At 37.4% G+C, this 16,509-nt stretch overlaps 1 protein-coding gene across 2 annotated transcripts in view; it reads right to left on the bottom strand.

Annotated features, from left to right (window-relative positions):
• ALDH7A1 (aldehyde dehydrogenase 7 family member A1) overlaps positions 1–16,509 on the bottom strand; it is a 43,043-nt gene that overhangs the window by 22,944 nt on the left and 3,590 nt on the right. For both annotated transcript variants that reach the window (XM_043977276.1, XM_043977275.1), the window contains 5 exons: positions 12,792–12,872; positions 11,062–11,185; positions 7,828–7,960; positions 2,912–2,956; positions 890–967 (listed from right to left, as the gene is read on the bottom strand). In XM_043977276.1, coding sequence (XP_043833211.1) covers positions 890–967; positions 2,912–2,956; positions 7,828–7,960; positions 11,062–11,185; positions 12,792–12,872 — 461 coding nt within the window. The remainder of the gene's footprint in view (positions 1–889; positions 968–2,911; positions 2,957–7,827; positions 7,961–11,061; positions 11,186–12,791; positions 12,873–16,509) is intronic.

Raw genomic sequence — 16,509 nt, 5'->3', positions numbered from 1 at the left:
TTCATTAAGTAATAATAGCAATGGAAATTTATCAAAACTATCAATAAGAGTCTACTATTAGGGCTATTTACAAGTCTGAGTTATAAAATGCTACTCCTCACTATGTATCAATAGTCATATAATCTTATTATAACAAAGGATGAACCCAGTTCCTATAATGAGTTAAAGCAATATGTTTCCAAAATTATAAGATGGTTACTTGGAGTTCAAAGTACATTTTCTATAGAAACAATGTTAGAAATAGAGGTTTGGTTACAAAGATAGCTCACAAAATCCTATTTATACATACTATTCCAAAAATAAGATATTTTGAACATCCATTAGTCAGGGCTTCCTTTCAAATGCATTTGATTTCCTATGAACATCTTTCAAAATCTGAGAGTTAAGGAACACGTGAATGTCATCTGGTTCCTAAAATAAGTGTTTGCTCTATAACATTTCCAACAAGTGGTTTTCCTGAATTTTCTCGAAGACCTCTTGTGAGGGAGAACACCTAAGTTCCTAAAGTAACCCATTCTACTCTGAAACATCTTTAAAAGTTATGACATTATATATATATATAACTTATATTGGATTGCCTGCTGTCTAGGGGAGGCGGGGAGGGAGGGAGAAAAATTTGAAATTGGAAATCTTATATAAACAAATGCTGAAAACTATCTATACATGTAACTGGAAAATAATAAAATACTTTTATTTTTAAAAATAAATAAAAATTTTTAAAAAGACAGAAATCCATAGAACAGAAAATAGGTGGACCCCATCTATACATTTACTTGTAGAAGTGGTATTCTTAATTCAAGTAGTTTCTTGTTTCTAAAAAAGAAAAAAGTGACAACATTTTTCCTTACACAATATGACGTCCTTCTTATTGAAGGAAGAACTAACATACCCAATATCAGCACCACCACATGTCATGGAACAGATTGCACCAGGTAAGTTGTTGTCTTCCAAAACTTTGGCCACTATCCTAAAGAAAAGACACATTGGTAATTATGTTTCTGAAACAACTTTTTTAAAAAGAAGGGTCAAGGGGCAACTAGGTGGCGTAGTGGATAAAGTACTAGCCCTGGATTCAGGAGGACCTGAGTTCAAATCTGACCTCAGACACTTGAAACGTACTAGCTATGTGACCCTGGGCAAGTCACTTAACTCCCAATGCCCCACCAAAAAAAAAAAAAAAGAAAGAAAAAGAAAGAAAAGAAAAGAAAAAGAAGGGTCAAGTTTCTCCAAACTCCTACCTTCTTTACCATGTATGAAGTTTCAAATATTTATACCAGTTTTCTCTGTCATTCCTCAGGGAGTAGCATTACCAACTCATTATCTATAGATCTCTGTTCTTTCATTAGAACTCACTAATCAACACCACTTTTCCTTCTAGTTTCTATTCCTTAACTCATCCCAGTATTTGATCCCTAATTTCTAGAAACATCTTCTAACAGCAACAAATCCTTAAGTGTAAAGATCTTATCACAAACTTTTTTTAAAATCTCCCAACCTCCAGATCTCAGGAATTAAGAGTTGGCAAATATTACACAAAAAAGAAAATCTGCTACATTAGATACTAGGATCTCTAATATTCATCCTTTAGCCTAAGGAATAATTAATTCTTAACACTGTCCTTATAACCAAATACCCAAGATATCCAAACTTCTTTCACCCCCTATAAGCACAATACAAAATTTTAGAATTTAGAATTGGAAGAAAGCTTAGAGATCATTCAATACAACTCCATTTTTCATGAGGAATAAACTGCATAACCAGCATTTGACTCAAGCTATCTAATTCAAAATTCTATGCCAGGATATATGATGTGGAGATTTAAGTGACTGATAATTACCTAATTTTTTTCTGCTTTTAAGTTTATGTGTTGTGACAAAAAGCATTATATTGGTTAAAATTTTATCTTCAAAACCATTAGATTTTTTTCTATTATCATTCACATTCCATTTTCAAGCATGTAGATAAATATTACCCAATTAGCCCCTGCATTTTGGGAACACTTTCTTATAGGAGAGCTACTTATTTTGCAATTCGCAAAGGGAAACTTAAACCCCTTTCAGATTTTTGCAGAATCCCAAGCTTACAGTTTTAGACAATGACTTCCACAGGCTAAATTCCATGTTTAGATAAGTTACTTCTCACATTAGATTGCAAACCCAGTACCCATCATATTTCAGTGGTCTGAATCAAATCAAAATTCAATCAATAAACATTTATTAAATACGTACCATATGCTTACAGGCACTGTGCTGAGGACTGAGGATACAAACAGGCAAAAGATAGAGCCTGTCCTCAAGAAGTTTACAATCTAACAAGGGAGATGACATGCAAACATATACACAAAGCAAGCTATATACAGAACAAATAGGAGATAATTTAGAGGGGGGGGCATTAGAATTAAGAAGAGTTGGTAAAGGCTTCTAGAAAAAGATGAGATTTTAATTAGGCCTTAAAGGAAGCCAGGAAAGTCAGATGAGGAAAGGAAGTATTCCAGGCATGGGGAACAGTTAGAAAAAATGCTGGGAGCTAAGAGATGGGAGTGTCTTATTTGTGGAACAGCCAGAAGGCCACTGTCACTGGATCAAAGAGTATGTGGCAAGGAATAAGGGATAAGAAGACTGAGAAGATAAGAGGGGGCTAAGTTATGAAGGGCTTTGAATGCCAAACACAGCATTTTGGATTCGATCCTGAAGGCAATAGGGAGCCACTGAAGTTTACTGGGGAAGGAGAAGGTGTGGCAGGGAAAGAATAATGATCACACTTATAATTTAGTAAAAGCAGTTTATCATTCAGTTATCCATTGCATGCAGAGACATATAATAAACACTGAAGGTGATAGGATGCGAATACAAAGTATAGATAAACCATGGCCCCTTGCCAACAGAACTTTACATCACACACACATACTTACTTTGTGACAGCTACACTAATGAGTGAAGTTGATGGTGCTCCTTTCCTTTAAAAGAAGAAATTTAATTTTGTTCAGTCATTTGCTATAAAAAAATGAACTCATTCATGAGAAGTAAATTACTTCCAAAGTAATTTTTAAATGAAAATAAGTGAATTTAATATCTAAATTAGGAATTTACTTGTAGATGAGCTTTTTTTTTTTTTTTTGCAGGGCAATGAAGGTTAAGTGACTTGCCCAGAGTCACACAGCTAATGTCAAGTGTCTGATGCTGGGATTTGAACTCAAGTCCTCCTGAATCCAGGGCCGATGCTTTATCCACTGCACCACCTAGCTGTCCCCTACAGATGAGCTTTTAATGTCCCTCCAAAGAGTTATAAGTATTCTACCTTAGACAGAAACAACAACTATCACCCCCAATGCAACTCCCATGTTTGGACAATAGTTTCCAAGACTATTTAATCTGGCCTTGCTGGTACAAACTGGATTAAAAGGAAATCTAGGAGCAGCTAGGTGGCACAGTGGATAAAGCACCAGCCTTGGATTCAGGAGGACCTGAGTTCGAGTTTGGCCTCAGACACTTGACACTAGCTGTGTGACCCTGGACAAGTCACTTAATCCTCATTGCCCCACAAAAAACCAAACAAACAAAAAAGGAAATCTACCAGATTTCCTGTTTCCAGAACACACCTGAGAAGGCTAAGGGAAGCAGATTTACTTTACTTTTCCATGTAAGATTATTCTAACAAGTAAGAATAGATAAGCAGATTCTAGCTCCTCCTGCCTTTTCATGGAAAACTGTCTTCCTTTTAGACAGAGATAATTTTTTAATACAAATAACAGTTACAGAAAAAAATAGTTTCTCAGCATGCAACTAGGAGGGTAAATAGAAAACAGTTCAGTATCGATTATTTTGGAAGTTCCCTCACTGTTTCTTGAGAATGAAATCATGAATAAGCAAATGTGAAATTAGTGTTCCCTAATATATTAATCCTATTAAATAAATTTGCTTATATTCAAAATAAGCATTTATAAAAGAATTGACCAGGGGCGGCTAGGTGGCACAGTGGATAAAGCACCAGCCCTGGATTCAGGAGTACCTGAGTTCAAATCCGGCCTCAGACACTTGACACTTACTAGCTGTGTGACCCTGGGCAAGTCACTTAACCCCCATTGCCCCGCAAAAAAAAATAAAATAAAATAAAAAATAAAAGAATTGACCATACTTGAATGCTTTATTTTTGACTGCCTGGAACTTTTTTTTTTTTTTGCTTTGACCTGGGAGCTCTGGATCTTGGCTTCAATAATCAAGAGAATTTTCATTTTGGAGTCTCTTTCAAGAGGTGACAGGTGGATATTTTCTAGTCTCACGTTGCCCTCTGGTTCTAAGAGATATGAGTAATTTCCTTGTCTTTAAATCTCTCTCCTTGATATTGTCCTGGTCAATTGTTTTTGCCATAAGATGCCTTACATTTTCTTCTATTTTTTCCATCTTTTGACTTCATTTTAATGTTTTCTGTTGTGATATGGAGTCACTGACTTCTATTTGGTCCATTTAAAGTTTTACAGAATTTGTTGCTGGGGTAAGGTTTTATACTTCTTGTGCCAAACATTACTTTTGAATTCTTCCTTCCATAACGCTTTTCTAATTTTTTCTTCTAAAACTATCATTTAAAAAAAAAAAAGTTCCTTAACTGTTTTTAAAAAAACTCTTGCTTCATCTCTCCCAGAAATTCTGGTTAAGTTTGTTTCCAAACTATGTTTTCCATTGTAGATTTGCTTGAAGATGTTTTAGAATCATTTTTTTTTGAGGTTGTGATATGAGCATCCCTATCACCATAACTGCTTTTTATGGGGGTGTTCTTTCTTTCTTTGCTCCTTTTATAGATAATAATCCTGATATCTAGAGAGATTAAGTGACTTACCCAGGATCACACAGGCAATAAATGTCTGAGATAGTATAAAACCCTAGGTATTCCTTACTCCAAGATCAGTGCTCTATGCACTATGCCATGCTGCCTCTCACCATATCAGTGGTGAAAACGTTTGAGAAGCATGCATCCCTTTGATGCTTCATTTTAAACATGTATTTCCCACCTTCAATTTGTTCAGAGAATGAGGTGCAAGTGTCTGCCACTTAATTCCTGATTTTACATAGTTTTCTACTTACACACCCCAAATATATGAGATATTTTTTCCTAACCTCCCTTTATCTTCCTCCCCAATTGTATTCCCCTTCTCCTTTCTTCTTTGGCCTAATGTAACAAAATTTCCTTTATGACCACTGATGATAGGGTTCAGAAAGATCGTCTTTATCATCTCTGCACAGTTTATCCTTTAGTCCTTTATCACTGTTCACTCATGTTTACCTTTTTATATTTCTCTTGTCATGTTTAACCTAATCTTTTCATCAGGAATGGTTAGAAGTCCTCTATTTTATTAAAAGTTATCTTTTTCCTATTTAGCATCAGGCTCAGTTTTGCTGGTTAAGTTATTTTTGGTTATAATTCCATATACTTTGCCTTATGGAATATTATATTGCAAGTTCTCCACTCCTTTAAAGTGGTGGCTGTTATCATGAATTATTTCTTTCTGGCCGCTTACAGTATTTTTTCTTTGACTTAGAAGCTCTGGATTTTGGGATATATTGTTCCTAGAAGTTTTAATTTGGGGGCTTCCTTCAGAAGATGAACTGTGGAGTCGTTCTATTTCCATTTTGCCCTCTGGTTATGAGAACCTTTCTAAGAGAAGTTTCCTTTTAACACTTCTTGAAATAAGATGTCCAGGCTCTTGGTTTTTTTGTTTTGGTTTGGTTTTTGGGTTGGGGTTTTTTTGGCATTCAGATAATCTAGTGATTCTTATATTTTTTCTCAATCTATTTTCTAGGTTAGTTGTTTCTGCTATCAGATACCTTATATTTTCTTCCTTATTTTCCAATTTCTTTACTTTGTTTTTCTATTTCTTCTTGCTTCATGGAATCATTAAATTCTATTTGATTCATTCTAAGTTCTTGTTTGTGCAAGGTTTGTCTCATGCTAATTACCTTTCCAATTCTTTCTTCCAGAGCTCTCATTTTCCAATTTTTTTCTCAAGCATTTTCATTTCATTTATAAAAACATTTTTAACTCATTTCATCTCTTCCAGGAATTCAAGCTAAAGTTTTGCCCAAGCTGTGTTTTCCTTTGAGACTTTGTTTATATTTGTTTTGGAGTCATTCTTATCTTTTGAGTTTGTGCCTTAAGCTTCCCTGCCCCCAAACTAGCTCTCTTATGGTGGGATTCTTTTTCCTGGCTCATTTTTTCAGCCTACTTCCTGTCTTCAGACTTGATATCTAAGCATAGGCTCTTTGGCACTTCTAAAAGTAAGGTCTAAGGGGCAGCTAGGTGGCGCAGTGGATGGAGCACTGGCCCTGGAGTCAGGAGTGCCTGAGTTCGGATCCAGCCTCAGACACTTAACACTTACTAGCTGTGTGACCTTGGGCAAGTCACTCGGCCCAATTGCCTCACTTTTAAAAAAAATAAATTTTAAAAAGTAAGATCTAGGCTAGTCCTGTTTTATTGCTTTCTTGTATTATTTCCAGAATCTCAGGGACACCCCAGTCTAGGGACCTGCAAGCTTTCAGTGCTGCCAGAATGATCTGATAAATGCTCCCCTGATTTGAACTCTGCAAGTTCCTGACCTGAGTTCAGGCCTGAGCTAGACTCAGCCCCTATCAGCCAGCTGAAAAGCTCTTTTGGTTCAGAGTGACAGAATTGTAGGTTCCCCTTTGGTCTAGCATTCCTGCCCTGATAATGTGTCTGCAAACTGGGCTAGATGCTGGAAATGAGACCCTACTCTGCACTTGGGACCTGAGCCACACTGCTGCCACTGGCTTCTGAACTTTCTCCTTTCTTGGTATACTTCCCAGGGCCTCCCCACCTGGGAATACCACCACTAGATACTGGTTCTCTTCTCAGTCCACCCTAGATCTGTGACCTGGAACTGAGTAGTGGGCAACCAGACTACCAGTTCATGCCTGTCCCCATAGCAGTACCCTGGTATGTGTCTTGGGGTGCCCTGCATGGATCTGGGGCCTCCTCTTCACCTGATACACAACCTCTCCCTGAGCACTGGAGTGCTCACACATTCACATGCTTGAATGCTCCTGCCCAGACTCCATCCCCAGTGTCTGTAGACTTCTCTATCTGACTCTATGCTGAGTGGGGCCAGATAAATGACTCATTGTGACTCTTTTTGGACTTCCTCATCAAGATTCATTCGGCAGCATTTTTGAGATCTGTTTGAAAGTTTTGTTTTATTGGAGGCTCAGCTATAGTGCTTCCTGCCACTCTGCCATCTTGGCTCTACCTCTCAAGTGCCTTTTCATAATCACTAAACAGCAGGTACAGTAACATCTTCCATTCTCTACATCTTTCAATCAACTGCAAAATGGTAAATGTGTTATTCAATATTCAAGAGTGTTTTCCACTCAAATACTGCTTATAAAGCCTGCCTCTTCCCTATTAAACTCCTCAAAGAGGATTTGTGTACAGTCTTATAAAGACTGGACAATAAATATATAGGTGGGTAGCTGGTATTCTTGGCCACCTTTTTTCAGTATTCATAAAGTCTAAAGCTTTTTTGTTAAACTTTTGGTATTTCCCCTTTCCTCAGTTACCCTGTATATTGATCTCTCAACACCTTCACAATTGTGATACCTCAAATGTGATGCACTAACACTGTGCTAGGTATCAAAGGGAAAACAAAAAGGAAGTTTAAGGTGAAATCGGTAGGGATGAAATCAAGAACAGGTAAAATAAGATACTTAAGATTATAAAGATAAACAAAGTAAAGCCTAAAAATCCATGAAAGGCAGACAATGTTATAACCTGCATATCTGAAATCGTTTAAAAAAAGGAAAAGGAAAGCACAAGTCTTACCAAAGGCAAACATTTCCACAAATCAGAGCAATGGCGTTGTTCCAGCCGTACACTGCCACTGGGAAGTTGAATGCAGTGATGATTCCAACTAAGCCCAAAGGATTCCATTGTTCAATGAGGGCATGGCCAGGTCCTGAATGAGAAGAAATAGAAATTACACTGCACGTTTGATAGATTAAACATCAGGGAGACAGACACATGAAACACACATATAGCGAGAGAAAGAGATTATTTCAGAAACAAAGTTGGACTGGATTAATAGGAGCTGAACTGGCAGTGAAAATCAAATCAATCAATAAATATTTATTAATCACTTATGAGGCACTGATGCAGAATGCCAATAACTGATAGGCTAATCTGGCAGATCATTCAGAGACAAAGCTGGCTTGCCCAAAGCTGGCTTATTTTATGTGAAGACATTTTGAATTCTAACAAAAAAAGGTAGATGGCTGCATCCAAACAGCAGTATCCTTTAATACCGAATATAATTACAAAAGTCTTAGTTTGTGTTTCACATCATTAAATACCCTTAACCACCATCTCTCTCTTTTATATACATGGATTAAAAAAATAGAAAGACTCAGATGTAGAGTGGAGTCAAGATGGCAGAGAGAAGCCAAGAAGTTGCCTGAGTTCTCCCAAATTTCCCTTGGAAACAATATTAAAATAAGCCTCTAAACAGATTCTGGAGCGAAAGAACCTACAAAAAGATGTAATGAAACAATCTTCTGGCTTAAGATAACCTAGAAGGACTTGAGGAGAGATCTGTCTCACCTGGGTAAAAGAGGAGCACAGCTCAGTGCAGAGACTGTCTGGGAAAGCCAGAAAAAGGCTCTTAGCAACAGCACAGATCAGCAGCTGAGGACCCTCAGTCCTAGCTCAGCAAATTAGTGACATGGCAGACCAGTTGTGAAGCCCCCAGCTTCAACTCAGAAGGCAATCTGTCAGCTGGGGCATCCACTACACAACAGATACAACTAGGCTGGGCCACCCCAGTGCAGTGAACAAGTTGCAAGCACCTGAAGCCTCAGAGCAAAAAGTCAGTGATCAGGCCTCTGACCCCAGGCAAAAGAAGCCTGAGACAGTGCACCCTGTACCCTAGGAGCAAAGTTCAACTTTAAAAGGCACAAAATAGGCGTAAATATAAATAAAAAGCAGAAAAAAAAACCCTCTCACCATAGAAAACTACTATGGTGACAGGGAAGACCAAAACCCAACCTCAGAAGAAGACAACAATGTCAAAATGTCTATATTAGAAGTCTCAAAGGGGAAAAGGAATTGGTCTCAAGACCAAAAAGTCTTCTTAGAAGAGCTCAAAAGGGATTTTATAAATCAAATAAGAGAAGTAGAAGAAAAACTGGGAAAAGAAAGGAGTTATATAAAAGAGTCAATAGCTAGGGAAAAGGATAAAAATTGAAATGAAGAAAACAACTTATTAAAAAATATAATTCGAGTCAGATAGGTGATGCAGTGGATAAAGCATGGGCCCTGGATTCAGGAGGACCTGAGTTCAAATCTGGCCTCAGACACTCGACCCTTACTAGCTGTGTGACCCTGGGCAAGTCACTTAACCCTCACTGCCCCGCCCAAAATAAAAATAGAAAAGGAGATACAAAAGCTGACTGGGTAAAATAATTCCTTAAGAATCAGAACTGGACAGATGAAAGCTAATGACTTGATGAGAGAACAGGAGGAAGTAAAGCAGAATCAAAATAATGTGTAAAAGTAGAAGAAAATGTAAAATACCTCTTCAGAAAAACAACAGAACTGGAAAATAGATTCAGGGACAATTGAAGAATTATTGAACTACCTGAGGGCCATAATCAAAAAAAGAGCCTGCACAGCATATTTCATGACATTGTCAAGGAGAACTGCTCCAGTGTCTTAGAACCAGAGGAAAAAAGAGTCATTGAAAGAATCCACTGATCACCTCCTGAAAGAGACCCCAGAAGCAAAACTCCAAAGAATATTATAGCCAAAGACTCAGCTAAAGACCTTTGAATGCAGGGGCTCTTAACTTTTTTGAGTCATTGCCTCCTCTGGAAATCTGGTGAAGCCTTTGGACCTCTTCTCAGAATAGTATTTTTATATGCACAAAATAAAATACATAGGAAAAGTTACTGGTTACCACCTATAATCTATTTTCTTGGACTTTAACTTTCATTCCAGTCCTTTTGTAACTTTCCTAAGATAAAAAGATTAGGTCTAAGAAAAAGGTTGAAGGGCATTAATGGAATTTAAAAGAAACCAATTATATTGAAATACACTATGAAAAAAATTTAAATGATGTTGATGAACCCCAAATTAAGAACACTGAAGAAAACTTCACATGATTCCCTCCAACTGCTAATGTAAAATCTCACTATCTACTGTGGAAGAATTAATCCCATTTTTTAGCTCAAGTGAAATATTAAGAAATAAATATTTCTGCAATCTAAATAAGGAAAGAAATGTTATGAGTATTTTTTTTAGTGAGGCAATTGGGGTTAAGTGACTCGCCCAGGGTCACACAGCTAGTAAGTGTCAAGTGTCTGAAGCCGGATTTGAATTCAGGTCCTCCTGAATCCAGGGCTAGTACTTTATCCAGTGCGCCACCTAGCTGCCCCAAAAGAAAATGTTTTTTTGTTTGTTTGTTTTGCAGGGTAATAAGAGTTAAGTGATTTGCCCAGGGTCACACAGCTAGTAAGTGTCAAGTGTCTGAGGCTGGATTTGAACTCAGATCCTCCTGAATCCAGGGCTGGTGCTTTATACACTGTGCCACTAGCCACCCAAGCAGAAAGTATTTCACCTTTGTACCCCCTCTGCCTGGCACAGTCAGCATTTTTTGACTAAAAAACAAAAACAAAAACCTTTGTGTTAACCTGGTATTTTCTTAAAATTCTAGAGGTAGCAATCTAAATTATTCGCTTCTTTGTAGGATATCATAGGAAGAGTAGATACACTAATTTTCCTAGATCAGAATTTTTAAATACACATATTCTCAAATGAAGAAAAATTAACTATTAAGTAACAGAGTCCAGCTGATAAATACAATTAAGCATTTACTAACTACATATGAAGTTTTGGGGTTTTTTTCTCCATCCTTTTTGACAAGCAGATATAGTGGTATCTAGGATATGTTTGGTAATTGTATCTTCCTAAGTAAGTCAATTTATTTGTTAGCCTGATGGTTTACTAAAAAGATTTATGACTGGAATTAGAAGATTTTATCATGAGAGTTTTTTACTTGCTTACTTTCTGAAGGCAAGATGGGTCCTCCAATCATTCGTGATAAGCCAACAGCATAATCACAGATATCCACATACTCCTGAACTTCTCCAACACCTTCCACTAAGATTTTTCCCATCTCCAAAGATACCTGAAAATAAAAATCTGTATGTGAATACTAATTTAAAAAATTTAAAAACAGGAGTGAATCTTTCAAATTTCATAAGTGAGCTTTAAAAAAAACAACACCCGGGGCAGCTAGGTGGCGCAGTGGATAGAGCACCAGCCCTGGAGTCAGGAGTACCTGAGTTCAAATCTGGCCTCAGACACTTAACACTTACTAGCTGTGTGACCCTGGGCAAGTCACTTAACCCCGACTGCCTCACTAAAAAAAAAAAAAAAGAAAGAAAGAAAGAAAACAACACCCAGAAAAGAGAAAGCAATCACATAATGGGCAAGGATATTATAAAATGGATTGAAGTAGAAACAGAAGAACAAGGAAGGCAATATTATGAAAACTTTTTTACAGGACCTAATAAAAGATTTGAAGAATGAGAGACAACAGAAAGTTTACCAAACACTTACTAAGCACCTAATATGTAGAAAACATAACACTAGGGACTAGGGGGAGCTATATGTTAAGGTCTAATAGGTACAAATAAATGTTAGGGTCTAGTTCCTACCCTCATGAACCATAACAATCCAGTAAGGAGATGACATATAAATAGATAACTATAAGACCAAATAATATAGATTTTAAGTGTATAGGAGTGTAACACACAAGGTGAGAGATCTAAAAGGCAAGAAAAAAATCACTAAATGAACTTCTGATTTCTTCTAGATTCATACCACTGAATTCTTTTAGAACGAGAAAGTCTTTTATATATATATATATATGTATATATATATTTTTTTTAGTAAGGCAATTGGGGTTAAGTGACTTGCCCAGGGTCACACAGCTAGTAAGTGTTAAGTGTCTGAGGTCGGATTTGAACTCAGGTACTCCTAATCCAGGGCCGATGCTCTATCCACTGCGCCATCTAGCTGCCCCCACGAGAAAGTCTTTTAATGAGGTAGTTGTAGTTCTTCAGTTTTTAAAAATACCCCTGAATTCAAAATAGACCTACTTTATATCAAATTTATATCAAATCTTGTTATAGCTAATAAGTACTACAGAGCAAGATCTAGTACATTCAACTTAAATGCCTTTTTCCTTACTTATTTATAGTGAGTCTATAGGTAAGAAATCAATTTTTTTCTGTAAAATCAATTTCAAAAAAGCCCATTTCCCTTCCTATTTTGTTACTGTCTGATCCATAAAGTGCATTTCAAAATTATATTTTGTTTGGCTTTTAAAAATAAACCTTACATAAAATAGGAATACATAGCAACTATTGGTTGGTTGGTTTTTAAAGACACATTTACTTTATTTATTTATTTATTTATTTTTGCAGGGCAATGAGATTTAAGTGACTTGCCCAAAGTCACACAAGCTAGTAAGTGTCAAGTGTCTGAGGCCGAATTCAAACTCAAGTCCTCCTGAATCCACAGCTGGTGCTTTATCCATTGCGCCACCTAGGGGCCCAACACATTTACTTTTTTTTTTTTTTTTTTTAGTGAGGCAATTGGGGTTAAGTGACTTGTCTGGGGTCACACAGCTAGTAAGTGTTAAGTGTCTGAGGCCGGATTTGAACTCAGGTACTCCTGACTCCAAGGCCAGTGCTCTATCCAACACATTTACTTTTAAAATACCTTACCAAGTTTCCTAAGATGTGGATCTTCTGTCGCAAGGCTTCACCAATCTGTCTTACTATTTCTCCTCGTTTAGGGGCTGGAATCTAAATAAAGAATGAAACTTTACTGACCAGTTTAAAAGATGAAAGCACTTAAAATTAGCAGCACATTAAGTTTCTTACTGTAGTAGGGTCCAAAGCATCACTGATTTGAAAGTTTTTCAAAGGAATGCTACGACTCCCTACCTGCAGTCTGTGTAGAGGTTCCAGTATTGTTTTACATGTAATTAAGAACTGTAATATCAAAATATTCATTAACTTAAAATACTTCTGAAGCCTTATTTACATAATGACAAACATACATTTTGCTTAGAGAAAAAAGTGTCAATCTAAAAAACAATGCCACTCTGGAAAGGCCTGAATGAAATTTTGCCATCTGGTACTTTCTTTAAATGAATAAAACACAATCAACTTCACAAAAGGTTAAAAATCCTCCCTCCCCCCAACAAAATCCCACTGCATTAGCATTTGCCATTTTAAAAAAGATAAACAATCCAACAGTTATACTAAACCTGGCCCACTCTAAAAGAGCACTTGACTTCAAAGGAAGTCCTGTGACCAAACTAGTTTCTGGTTTTCAAAAATTTCACGTGGAATTTGACAATTAAAAAAATAAAAAACACAACTGCTAAAGCAACATGTTTCATTAATAACATTTCCTCCTTAACAAAAACCACCACAGCATAGAATTATAACCTAGGCTTGTCAACGGTAATGAGAATCCCTGCTATAGTTTTTGTTTTGTTTTGTTGAGGCTATAGGGGTTAAGTGACTTGCCCAGGGTCACATAGCTAGTAAGTGTTAAGTGTCTGAGGCTGCATTTGAACTCAGGTACTCCTGAATTCAGGGTCGGTGCTTTATCCACTGCTCCACCTAGCAGCCCCCTCTGCTAAAGCTTTTGAAAAACTGCTTCTAGTATATTTGAAAACCAAAGGCTAAACAATAGCCATTTGAACTAACCTTTCCCTTTGAAATCCTTCTCTTTTGTGTTTAAAGCAGTTCCTTTTAGGTTAGTCTGTGGTTGTTTCTGTATCAGATGGAAAATGCCTGGTGGGTAGTGATCCCGGTTATATTACATTTAGTGCTATGAGAGGGCATCACCTTTAAATAATAACTGACTAAGCTTAACTTCTCTGACCACCTAGTGTAGCCTTACAAAAACAAAAAAACAAAACTACATAAACTACAACTTTACTATTTTATAAATCTAGATCCACATCACACATACAGAATTCTTCACTCAGGTCATTTGTTTGAGCTGCAGAAGAACATCACTCTCCCCATTCTAAAGAAGACAACAAACAGTACTAATTTTAAACGTCTGGTGTAGAAAGGTCAATGGTTTCACCAAGCTCCTTAATGCTTATAAGGCTAGGGAGTGGATCCGTGATTTCGACAGTGTGAGTACCTCCCAAATGAGGAGAATCCTCCCAATGAATGCAATGCAGCATCTTTTCTGCAAACTACACTCTAGGAGCTGCTTAAGGTTAAATGAATTCCCAGTCAGCCTGTATGTTGAGACCTGAAACAGTATCTTCCTGACTTAGAAGGCAAGGTGAGAGAGGGGCAAGGAAGAAGGAGATATGAGAGGCTTGAGGAGGGATAAAAAGTTTTAGAAGAACCACTGTGAAGAATAAGACAGTGAGTTGATAAGGGAGGTGTAAAAGGATTGTCTAGTATCAGTAAGAGCCCAGTTGAGGTCATAAAACATAAAACTGAAGTGGACCCAGTCAGAAAGGTTGTGTGATTTTCACCACTTTTGTTAAGCAGCACATGAGTAGATGGTTGTTAAGGGCTAAAATTCTAGCTAAACTGTCTAAAATATCTAATGAGTGGTCGCCAATAAATTATAAGCTTTAGCAAGAGTTAGACTTTTAAGCATTTATTAAGGAGAATAAGAATTTGGTAAAGAGAGAGAAAGGCCTGGATTCCTATCTATTAAAGGGAGAGCACATTTCTAGCTCCGCTCTCCACCAGAGTCCAAAGGAAAGAGTGTAAGAGTGAGCGCCAGTCTCTTCCTTCTTCCTCGCACTAGCCGGCGTCACTTCCTGACGCCAAAGAAAAGACTCCTGGTCTTGCCCTCAAAGACCTTCGCTTCATGGGCGGAACTCTTCCACAGTAAGTCTCCAGCAGGTGGTGTCATTCCAATCGTTACATGGTAGAAGTGATTCAAGATGAAGGCTTAGGACACATTTGGTCCTATGATAATGGGACCAGAACTGTAACAAAGACAATGTAGAGTTGAACTGGTTGATCAAGGGGTCAAGGTAGGGAAAGGAAGAAAGAGTGAAGACTACAGGGGTCATGGCCTGAGAGAGAACTCAAGGGTCAAAAGATTGGAGAATACAGTGAGGACAAAAGAGTAGAGTTTGGTATGAAAAGGAGGTGGGAGAGATGAAAAGTCAATAGGGGAATAACTCATATTCTTATAAAATTTGACAAAGTTCTTTATATATTTGAGATGAAACCTTTCCTTGAGAAACTATAAAAATTTTCTCCCAAGTGATTTTCCATTTCCTTCTCTAGCTCATTTTACAAATGAGAAAACTGAAGCAAAGAGCATTAAGTGGCTTGTCCAGGGTCACACAGCTAATAAGTGTCTGAAGTCAGATTTGAAGAGTCTTCCTGACTCCAGGCCCAGCACTCTCCCCTTGTGCCACCTGAGCCACCTAACTGTCCTTACTTTAAGAAAAGGGGATCTGGGTTGGCTAGGCGGCACAGTGGATAAAGCACCAGCCCTGGATTTAAGAGGACCTGAATTCAAATCCGACCTCAGACACTTGACACTTACTAGCTGTGTGACCCTGGGCAAGTCACTTAACCCTCACTGCCCCACAAAAACAAAACAAAACAAAGAATAGGGGATCTGTTTTCTAAGCTCATTTCTTTTGTTATTATTGTTCAGTCATGTTCAACTTTTTTCATGATTCCATAGACCATACTGTCCATGAGGTTTTCGTGACAAAAACACCAGAGTGGTTTGCCATTTGCTTCTCCCGTGGACTAAGGCAAACAGAGTTAAGCAACTTGCTCAGGGTCACATAGCTAGTGTCTAAGACCGTGTTTGAACTCAGGTCTTCTTGAATCCAGGCCCTGCACTCTAACCAATGAGCCACCTAGCTGCCTAGACTCATTTCTAGCTTTTAGAATTATTTATTTTTAATTTTTGAGTAAAAATTCCCTTGAAATATTTTTCTCAGGGACAGCTAGGTGGCCCGGTGGATAAAGCACTGGCCCAGGATTCAGGAGGACCTGAGTTCAAATCCAGCCTCAGACATTTGACACTTACTAGCTGTGTGACCCTGGGCAAGTCACTTAATCCTCATTGCCCCACAAAAACAAAAACAAAAACAAAAACAAACAAACAAAAAAAAAAACCGAAATATTTTTCTCTACTAAACTACAGAGAAACTGGATTGATCCCTGATAACTAGAAGAAAACAAGCACAGAGAGGAAAACTTAGTTCTTACTGAAGCTTTCCCTTTGCTGATAAGTAGAGCATATTAGGTGTATGTACATGTGTATACTGATTACTTCCCTAATACATATATATATATATATATATATATATATACACACACACATAAACACACATTTTTGCATTTGTCTTTATATTTTAATATTAGTTGCTAGCGCAGCCTCATGACTCACTGTCACTGCCTAGTGCTGAACTCTCTCTTG

The sequence above is a fragment of the Dromiciops gliroides genome, chromosome 1 (genome assembly GCF_019393635.1).
Source record: "Dromiciops gliroides isolate mDroGli1 chromosome 1, mDroGli1.pri, whole genome shotgun sequence".
Lineage (NCBI taxonomy): Eukaryota > Metazoa > Chordata > Mammalia > Microbiotheria > Microbiotheriidae > Dromiciops > Dromiciops gliroides.
Note: the sequence above shows the minus strand (reverse complement) of the source record. Positions and strands in the feature narration are given on the sequence as shown.